At 45.1% G+C, this 10,989-nt stretch overlaps 1 protein-coding gene across 2 annotated transcripts in view; it reads right to left on the bottom strand.

Annotated features, from left to right (window-relative positions):
• Positions 1–777: 777 nt before the first annotated feature.
• Jing (AE binding protein 2 jing) overlaps positions 778–10,989 on the bottom strand; it is a 159,045-nt gene continuing 148,833 nt past the window's right edge. For both annotated transcript variants that reach the window (XM_077674427.1, XM_077674428.1), the window contains exons 6-8: positions 9,649–9,779; positions 5,728–5,795; positions 778–3,143 (exon numbers count right to left, since the gene is read on the bottom strand). In XM_077674427.1, coding sequence (XP_077530553.1) covers positions 2,990–3,143; positions 5,728–5,795; positions 9,649–9,779 — 353 coding nt within the window. In that variant the 3' untranslated portion in view covers positions 778–2,989. The remainder of the gene's footprint in view (positions 3,144–5,727; positions 5,796–9,648; positions 9,780–10,989) is intronic.

Below are 10,989 nucleotides of genomic sequence, written 5' to 3'. Positions count from 1 at the left end.
AAAATTTAACGCACAATTTAAATTACCCGCTCAAGATAGGAAACGTCTTGAAATGCTGCAATTTCTAGGTCACCGAGCGCTCCCATAATGCAAGTTTCAAATGAGAAAAGAAAGCAAGAAATAACTTCTGCAGCATTTTATAGTTCCCTCGCAACCTGCTTAGTTCTCGCCCGCCCTCGTTTGGCCACTCCCTCATCGCGGCAAATGTTCAAACATTTGAGATCACAAGAGCTCGACTTCCACCACATTTGCACCACGGCTGCAATATGTAGTTGCACAAGTACAGGAGCATCAACATTTCGTCTTTCATATACTCAGCTGCCTATGGTTGAAGGTGGCACACGTTACTTTGCAAGGTCATGTTCTCAACGAGTCAAAGCTTAGTAGCAATATTAGACACACGGTTGCTCAAAAAAAACTTTGACGTATGCCCAATACACATAGCTTCCTCAGCAATGCTCACCACTCATTGTAAGCAAAATAAAAGCAAAAAGCAACAGTACACAATGCTCTGTATGTGTGTGTGCATATATATATATACAGTAAACTCTCACTAACTTGAAGTCCTAAATTCCTCTGAAAATTTCAAGATAAGCAGAGTTTTGAGTTAAAAGGGGGGCAAATACATGGTGCCTATGGCAGGCATGGCGAATAAAAGTTTCGACTTAACCGATATTCCGAGATATCCGAGTTTAGTGTTAACAAGGGATTACGTTATATATATATATATATATATATATATATATATATATATATATATATATATATATATATATATATATATATATATATATATTCACAAACACATACGTACCTGCATTTTTAATGCATTTTGGACTTCGAAGATACCATTGCGAAATTTAAATGTTAGTGAAAAATTTAGTCTAGCTTTTGCTGAAATGTTGGATACTCAATAGAAAAAAACTCTTGAATATTCTAGTACTAATTCATTTAGTCATTGCCCAATAACGAACGAGGACAGAACCAAGCATTCTTCCTGAGGAATTAAACTGCATCCCAGATGTGCGGTAACCATGCTTGTAGCCAATACAAAGTTGTCAGCCACTCCAAGGACTCAAGGTAAAGAGCGTCAAAACGTCTTTCGTGCATGGCTGTTTGCATATAGGCCTGCGCATTGCAGCGATTTCTAGCAGCTGTGAAGTTGCGCACAGAGGATAAAAAGGCAGCTGGACACAGAAGAAAGGCGCGACACCTCCCAAGACTCTGGCACACAAAATGCAGAGCTCGAAAATTGCATACAGGCGGTAAGCTGTGTGGCACGAAGAAGGCCTCGACCAGCCTCGAAGACCACTGAAGTGTCAAATATGGCAGTAGGTCAGTGTTGTCGCCACAGCGCTTGCTTCAACACGGTTCCATCGGCTTAAGACACGAATGCAGAATTCACTTCCCAATCTCGCACATGGTAAAAAAAGCCTTGCTCCCGACAAAGGTTGAACCTTGAAACCCTTCCATGCAGTTCCAATAAAGCTCAGTAGCAAGGCTTGCCAAAAGAAGAAAAAAGAAATGCTCCTTGAGCACCATTGCTGATCAACATGTTAAGAAAGGAGCTTGCTGATTCACAAGGCTTCAATTTAAATTATAAACTATGGACAATCTCTAGCTTCGCTTAAGACTATCAAACTCAATCTGACACTTTTGCTCGGGTGATCAGCCGACAGCAACAAGGAACAGCCAAGAAAATAATCTTACGTCCACTACCGCTCTTCTTAATATTATTAACTACTTTTACACTGAAGAACTCGTTAGTTTCTCAACACAAAGTTTATAGATTAGCTGCTTTGAGCACAACATTTTGAGTGTATTAGCTATGTGGCTGGTCATTGTTGACATACAACTTAGTCTGAATGCCAGCTAAGATGGGACAAAAACTGCAATGAAAAATTACTGTAGCACGGGCACTATATCTGAATGTCACCAATATGCCTCAGTTAAAATACAGCAAAGTGCAGGTCCCAGGTGTAGCCCTGAATTAGGTTTAATTTATTGCGGCTACATTAACTAATTTAGTATTTCTATGATCTAGTCAGTCTTTCACGCATAAGCCAGCTAGCCTTCAGAATTTAATCCAGCAAGGACATGCTGCTCTGCAAAAGCTGTGATGCTCGCGCTATATTTGTATGCAAAAAGAAAATGATTCCTTGGTATAAAAATTAAGCAATAAAAGAAAATGATTCCTTGGTATAAAAATTAAGCAATACGATCATGTGAGTTCACTGAACACAGAGCAGAGCAGTTTCATCTGTAGCGGAAGATGCTAGATGCAAGGCAGTACGACGTCTTTCGCTTTCCTGAACTGCATAGAAGATAGAGAAGGGAGACAAAAAAGAACAGCCGATGAAACCGTGGCACAACGCTTGGTCGACCAACATCTGCATAGTCTCGGTCTAAGCTCCCACCAACCCCAATCGTCATCTTCTTTTCAACCACGGGCAGTGAGTGTTGTGAGCTGTGGACGCGTCCTGTAAAGTGAAGAACACCACCGCTTCTCGAACCAAAAAAGACAGCGATGGACCTCCGACTACCCCAGAGCAACTCTGATTAGGGAACACAAGGTGTAACAGAGTTCACCAAGGTTTAAAGTTCAACGCACAGTTCAAAACCTGCTAAAGTAGAACCCAGGGCATATACAGCAAACATAAGACGGGCGCATCCGAAATCCCACGCCTACACTCGGGACACCCGGGCAGATTAGCACAGCTAGAGTTCAATGGCAGATTCAGCCTCGCGGGCATTCCCGTGCGGGGCAGTGGCGCTCTTCATTGAAGAGGTGATGGAACGTGAATGGCGATGAACCTAACATAGAACACACAGAACGAAAAACTCGAAAATAAATTACGCTCCTATTAATGTACTGCTTGTGTGTGTTTGCCAGAGGCTGCCGTGTCCCTTGACGACGAACGACTGGTGGTGCTTCAAAAAGTGGCAGTGTGTACTGGTTGCATCACGACCTTGGGACGACCTTGCCACTTCACTTGCGCTTCCGCCGGCGCCCCGAACTTCGAGACAGACTCTGCAGATCCTTGGGCCACAGGTTCAGCGTGTCGAGGTCGTCGGCGGAGAGCGACGAAAGGGCGACGACCTTTTCGGTGGGTTGGTCCTCAGCGACCCAGCTGTCAGGTAGGCTGCAGTGGAAGGATTCAGAAAGGAGGAGGTGTTAGAGCATTAAGCTATACAGGAAGGTCGGTACTCATGCATGTTGGTCATTTGATATGTGAAAATTTAACGTTAAAGATTACAGCAACAAATCAAAAAATTGGTCTACTACACCATTTATGGTACTGAGTTTCTCTAGTAATGTAGATTGTCAGCTTATGTTGCTGGCTTTTGGCGTTAGGGACCTAGGCTAATTAAAAACAAAGCCAACAGTTCTTTCTTGCTACATTTTTAGAACAAGCTGCATGTTAGCCAGGATTTGTTCATGTGGCTGCACCCACATCGTGCAATTTATAAATGTATCTCTTACTGCTTTCATTTTGTAACTGCTGTGGCTATATGACTACTTATACATCATTCAGGCCCAGCGTTATCTGACATTTTCTGTCCTATCGTTTTATGAAAACAATGACAACAGAAATTGGAAACATCACACTTTCATTTCCCCCATGGCCATGCTCACAATTCCATACCGTCAATAGTACTGGTTGCTAGTCATGGTGAGCCACAGCCAATGCAAGCCAGCCTTTGGCGAGACCATAAATGAGGCACGGAACGCCATTCAACATTATAAGCATGAACTGTTTCGTGTGCCTTAGTATGGAAATAAGTGTCATTTGTTACGTGCCCTGCAATTAGCCAAGTGAAGTTATAGGACCCCCTTACCACAAGGGAATAAACCACCATGTCAAATTGCCACTGCATGATACAGGCAGATGACACAAGTAGTAGCATCAATACAGGTATTAGCAGAGAAAACTTATCGCATATTTTCCACAGACATCAGACAGAATGAACAGAGCTCCGGAAAAGCAAGAATTCAAGGCTAATGCAATCGATGCACATTGTGCAAGATACAGTTTGAGCAAGAGGACCACGATTCGTCGCTCCAACCAGGAGGGGTTTGTAGATTTAAATAGTTTTCAAGGATAGCTACGCTGTGGTGCTTTTGTTTTACTTGCAGTGGCTTGGAATGAGAGCCTTTGACGATTCCAAGAACACTGCTGTTGCTGCACGATGTTGAATACATGAGACGAGGACCACGCATCAGTTTATCAAGTCAGTATTTTGGAATGTTTGCTTGTTTCGAGTTGCTTGGATGCGAAATGGTTGCTTTGTGATCACTATAACACTTCCAGCTAATACACACCGACTCTGCTGTAGCTTCGCACAAGTACTAGATCAGTGCGCTTTCAAAGTGCAGGTACTAGTGGCCTGCACTGCTGAATTTGAGCCTACACAAAAACCTGCTTACTTGAAGCTGCACCCAAGTAGACCCAGAGTAGACAGAGTGTAGGCTGAGTGTACACTGAGTGTAGGCTGAGCCACCACTGGCTAGGGCACCGAATGTACTATAGAGCTCTCCCACACTTAAGCTTTCTCAGACACACACACACACACACTCCAGATTGCTGGACACACACATTCCAGATTGCTGCCAGTGCGTGCAGATGGTCCATACCACCACTTTTTCCTCATTCTTTTCCATGCACGCACTAAAGGTTTACACATAAACTCCACCCTACAAAAGACCATTCGGACTTTCTCGTGGCCAAGTATTCAGTACACTGCCCCCAACCGGCAATTGTGGCAACATTACTTCGATTCTAAATAGTGGGGTAATTGATTTACATACAGTCTTTTGTTCTAGCTGAAAACAGTTCTCCTAGAACTGGTTGCATAGCAAGAACACACTCCATGAGTGCATTCTGATTAGCAACAGACGCCAACGGTAAAGGGAACTGAAAAATTTCTCCATGTCTCGCCTGGGCATGCAGGTGGAACATAAAAGACAGAATAACTAGAGTTTCAACCCTGTGCCCATTCTTTCTTACCACTTCAGACAGTTTTTTTAGAGATGCACTCATATTTTGTATCTTCAAAAGAACAAATGCTTTTAATTTAAACGAACTTTCATGAGATGGCATTTTGAATCACCTGCAATGCCTTAAGGCCTGTTTTAAAACACCACCTCTGTCTCTCTCTCTGTTGCTCTTTCGTACCTTTATCCCTAGCCCGAAAAGAAAAAAAGTATAAACAAAAAAATTCCCTACAATCTATGCTATTGTAAGCAAGAGCTGAGACTTATCTTGCTCAAAGCAACTTCCCAGAGAACGGGAACTGAGGTGAAGCCCTTTTTTTTTCTACTGCGACAGTCAGCTTACGTTCACACACTCCAAAGTACCCTAAAAAAGGTCAAGCAATTTTAACGGTTCCAGCCAGTTCAAGGAACTTTGTGGTTCTGGGTTTGCCTGCAAAACTGAACACGATAATCACATAATCACTCCAAAATGTGACAAAGTATTCACTTGTAAACCTGAGTACAACAAGCAGCTGTTTGAATCCTTTGCGCTTTAACAGAGTTAAGCAACTCCCGATTCACCACTGAAACTGAATGCCCTCAACAGCTATTTGAGTCAGCGACAAAAGTTATCGTTGTAACCCATTTGCAACAGCGCAGTGACCCTAAATATGATGATGATGATGATGATGATGATGATGGAGCAGTGACATCTCAACACTGCTCACACACAGAGATGGCATTTTACTCACATGTGCTCAGGAGTCCAGTGAAGAAGCACTTTCACTTTCCCCGTGTTCTCTTTCCTTTTCGCCACCACCTGAACAGAAAGAACAGCCCACATTCAATCAACAAACACTTCGCAAGGGAGCGCTCTGTAATTGTGCAATATTTGGGAACGAACCTCCTGAAGAGACGACAAAGGCAACAGAATTTGTAATGCCCATAATACTCATAATGAAGCCAGTTTGGCCCACTACAAGCTTGAAGATATGACAAAGGCAATGGAATTTGGGAGGCTCATAATACTCATAATAAAGCTAATTTTGCCCACTACAAGCTTGAAGAGACGACGAAGGCAACAGAATTTGTGAGGCTCATAATACTCATAAAGCCAGTTTTGCCCACTACAAGCTAGAAGAGATGACGAAGGCAAGAGAATTCGTAGGGCCCTTCATGCTTCCCTACCCTGTTGCTTTGAAAAGGGAGTCATCCAGGAGTGAACCATCCAGGAGTGATTTCCAATTAAATGGGGGGATTTCAAGTTATCCGTTTGGTTCCACATGACGTGTGAGGTAATTGGGAGAGCAGCAAAGAAACAGGAGGTCAGTCAGTGGGCTGGCTTGAGGTTACGTGTGTGGTCCGACAGGAACTAGAACAAGAATTGTTGCCAGACCGACTAAAAACCTAGTAGCGTGCCTTGCCCAATTAACAGAATGGTCATAGGGCTTCACAGAATAAGGTTCTTACTGCAAAGAACGCTTGTTTAGAATCCTGAAACTTCAGCTCACTCAAGCACCCAACACTTGTCATAAAGTGGGTTACAGCCACTGCTGCTTCATTGCACGGCACTGATGCCACTGGTAATGACCCCACCCGGAAACGTCATTGATGACATCATTTTCGGGCACACACCTTTTCTAGCTCCAAAATAGAGAGAAAGAGCGAGAGAGAGAGAGATAACTTTATTGAGACTTAATTAAGCTGTCTTAGGGGCGCATATGGCCGCCAGTTTCCGGTATGCGATATTCCGTTCAAAGATAAGTAGTCCAAGCCTGGTACTTCCGGCGCAATGCAAAACATTAATTAAACGTGTTCATATGCAGCGTCCCACCCATAAGCTGACCTAAAGGATACCAAACCACATTTATTTACCAAAAGTATGCGCGGAATTGAGCTAGGAGAACATTTTGCAATTAAAGGAATCATAGGTCTCGGTAAATAATATTGGCATTGCTGGGGCTTAAACCCAGAGGCAGAGCAGCGAGGCTTTTTTAGGAGATGAATAAAAAAAATAGAAATGTTTCCAGCGAAGCAGTAGGTGGTGCTGGGTGTGCACAGGAAATTCTGGGCTTGTATCCACAAGGGAATGGAAGCTCGCTGCTGGGGGGCGGCTGGAAATAATGCCCTGCTTAGAAGACACTAACAGGTCCTCACACACACAAAAGAGCGCATGAAAGCCTCTCCACTGCTGGCTCTCACACACCGCACCCTCTACGCTCCGCCCCCTCCACCGAGCTTGCAAAGAGACGAGCTACCGTCATGGCCAAGTGAAATGCGAACACGAAAATACGAACCAAAACACAAAATCGAAAAATACTTTTGTTGGGGTCCAATAATGGCCCACTGTTGATATATTTGAAAAGACACATTTCCCAACTCTGTTATTTTATAACGAAGTCATGCGTCATTTTGACTTGCATGGAAAGAAAACCCGATGTGTATGTGTTGTTTATATTTTCTCGTTTGCATTTCATTTTTCCATGACAGTACAGTCGTCAAAACTGTTAACAACAACAAAGAACGAGGTGCCAGCGTATGCACAGAGCGGCAGCTTACGACAGCGCTCGGGCTGCTCAGCCAGGCTGCGCGCATGCGCTGAAGCACCCGAGCGCAGTAGGGCAGCACCGCGAGTGCCGATAACCAAGCGCCAAAAGATGCGGCTGTCGCTATCGTGAGCTGCCACTCTGTGCGTAGGCAGGCACCTCGTGTTTTGTTGTTGTTAACAGTTTTGACGACTGTACATACACTCCCTCCCACGCGTGGCGGTGGCATTCGGATTTCGCGACAAGTCCGACAGCGGCGCCTGACAAGCGACGCGCGCACTCACAAAAACACCGCGAGGACCTCAAGAATGCTCACACATTCCGAAACAAGCTCGTGCAAGAACAGATCGCTGATGAGCTTAAAACTTGCGGTCGGAAAATGTAGAATCTTTTTAGAACAAAGAGTAATCAACAAACAGTAAACAACGGCTCCGCGTTGTACTAACAATCAGAGAAATAATCCGAAGTGCTATAGAATTCACCGCTACAACACGTGCGCGCAGCCGCCCGTGGTGAGTTGCTCTCGGCAACAGGGTTAACCTTTGTGACATTGACGATAGCATCGAACAGCTGCCGGCGAAAGAGTAAAAAAAAGGGGCGCTGGAGGGGAGTCACGTAACCTCACTCCCTCGCACGCGAGTTCGGTCACGTGACACGTCGCACGTGCGATCTCGCGAGCTGTATGGCGGCGCGCTCTCCGGGCGCATCTGCGAGTCAAGTAGAGGCGTAAACACGGCAGCAACAACAACCCTACTTTCAAGAGTACCCGCGCACACAAAGCCGCAGTCGCTACTGCAGGCTGCTCTTTGAAGTGCTCGGCACGAAGAAGCGCTTGTACCGCTCTCGTGAGAGCAACGGAAAACGCCACGGCGATTGTGGCTATCGTCGGCTTCCTTCGGCCCCAAGACGTAGCTAAGCCTAACCTCGACCAGAGCCCGTTTTCTTCTCTCACCGTGTGCAAAAAAAAAAAAAAAAAGCGAATTCGCCTGTCTTCTTTAATAAACGCAATAAACGTCACTTGTAGCAGGAACCATTGCAAACTACGGCAAGCAAGAAAATAAGTTTTTAACCGCGGTGCGATGCGCTGCAATGACTTGGTAGACGAAAACACTATCGGCGGTACAGTGATGGCGCCAACCAAACTCGCTTCTCTGGCACAGAAACTGCACCAGTAGGCCGCGGCAAACGCGATGACGGGTGCTCGAGTTATCAATCCGAATTAGTTATACATGTCTAGAGACCACTGTGAAGCAGTATTCGGAACAAGCCGCACGAGATTTGCGCAACACAAATTTTGACGCACTTTGGTGCACCTGCTTGCGAAATCGCGTTTTTTTTTATCAGGACGACGCAGGATGCTTCTTTTTTTCGCGAATTGGCCCATTTGGCGCAGGAGTGGGAGCACTGCGTGACAAGCCATGCGCCAATGGCGTTCATAAGCTACATAAACCGAGGGGACCTGCATTTAAAGGAGAGGTAAAGTTTCAAAGCAAGGGGTATTTTTCAAAAATAGGGACTTCGTCAACAACGTTCGTAAATTACATAAACCAACCGACCTGTTTATTTATGAAGACAAAACGCGCCGCGGTAAAAGTAAAAAATAAAGGCGCCAAAACATACCGCGGTAAAAGTTAAAAAAACGGCGCCAGAACTTACCGCGGTAAAAGTAAAAACCGACGCCAAAACTGACCGCGGTAAAAGTAAAATAAAATCGGCGTCGAACTTACCGCGGTGAAAAAAACGACGCCAAAACTGACCGCAGTAAATACAAAAAAAAAAAAAAACGGCGCCAAAACTGGCCACGGTAAAAGTAAAAAAGTTTGGCGCCAAAATTTACCGCGTCAAGAGTAAAAAACGACGCCAAAACTGACCACGGGAAATGTAAAGAATGGCGCCAAAAATTACCACGGGAAAAGTAAAAATATGGCGCCAAAAACCTACCGCGGGAGAAGTAATAAAACACGGTTACGACGCACTCGAAAACAAGCAGCCGTTTTGACATTTATGTTGCTTTGCGGCTGCGATGCCCCCCTGATGTTCTCGAGACTCCGCTGACCTTAGGCAATGAATGTTTTAAACTTTTAAATGTTACACCAAAAAGATGAATTAAAGGGGGCGTGGACTGACCGTTCCGTGGAAGGTGACCGTCGAGCCGTTCCAGGAGTGCGGCTCCGTCGGTGTCTGCGGTGCGCTGACATCGGCCAAGCGGTGTCGCAGTTCCTCCATCACGCCGGCGTCGAAGAAGTCCGCGTGCTTGGCTGCAAGGCGAGCAAAGCGACCAAATTTCCGTCACTTCCTGTTTGCACAACTTAAGAACGACAACGGAAGTTGCCTCTGCGCCTCACCACCGCAGCCGGCTGTTCCATCGCAAGGCGCAGTGATACGAGTCGTTTCCGCGATTTCTCGCACTTGCTCTCATTTTAAACTACCGCAGTGGCGACAAAAAGAAACCTACATTACAAAAAGCAGACGATGTCCCGCATTAAGCGCAATGCGCAATCTCCTCTTAAAACGCGCGCGCGATTACGTCCGAGTCCGTCGCCTCGACGGAGTGATACACATGAGGTATTGCCGTTCTTAACTTGCACCCAAGTATTTTACGTGCTTTCGGGTGGGCGGCATAACACAGAACTTTAGTGATTAATTAAAGGGAAAAAACGTAACAGTCTATACCAAAACAGACCTAAACTGCAGCACTATTTCTTAACCATAGCATTCACTCACACACTGTAGGTGCGTCTGTGGGCGGTGGGAGAGTAACAACCTCATCTGCAAAATTTTATAGAGCAGGTCATGACTCGCAACCTTTATGGTCACAAATAGCGCGAACTTCAAAACCTTTCCCGACAAACAAAATGGTCAGCGCCACAAGCTAGAGAAAAAAAAAAGCAAGCGCCACAGCACGACGCCCTGAGGTACGCCCAGGCTGACTGAATTGCCTGTTTCGAACTGAATCGGCACGTCATAATGTATGTGTGCGATAGCATTCGCGCGTATATAATGAAGCCCAAGTTGAAGAAATTAGCGACATACTGTGTTAGAAGGAGCCTTAGAAATACCTCGCAAATACTCAGAAATGCGAACTTAGCGAGTGTCTCAAAATCAAATATGTAGGCTTGTTATGTAAAAAGTAAGAACCACGTGAAGCATGGAAACACCCCCTGAAATCCAAGCTGTGCTTCGATGGTGGAATTCCTGACAGTAGTGTAGGTCAGTTAAGGCAGCCACGGTTTCGTTTAGAAAAGACTAAATACCCGTTCCCGAGTGTAATTTTCGTAATTCACTGCGTACAAACATGCTCTCAACAGGCTCCAACCAACGCAACGCAGAGTTGCGGTTGACAACATCCTGGCCACGTAGGCTTCTTTTCCAACTGTTTAGTAGTCTATATTATAATTATTTCACATGTTTAAATACTAAATACTACCGCCCTCCCCCCAATTCCATTTCTGCCGGAAGGGGGAGGGG

The sequence above is a fragment of the Haemaphysalis longicornis genome, unplaced genomic scaffold (assembly GCF_048455015.1).
Source record: "Haemaphysalis longicornis isolate Haplotype H1 unplaced genomic scaffold, Haemaphysalis longicornis Haplotype H1 scaffold_6, whole genome shotgun sequence".
NCBI lineage: Eukaryota > Metazoa > Arthropoda > Arachnida > Ixodida > Ixodidae > Haemaphysalis > Haemaphysalis longicornis.
This window is presented reverse-complemented; position numbering and strand designations above follow the sequence as displayed.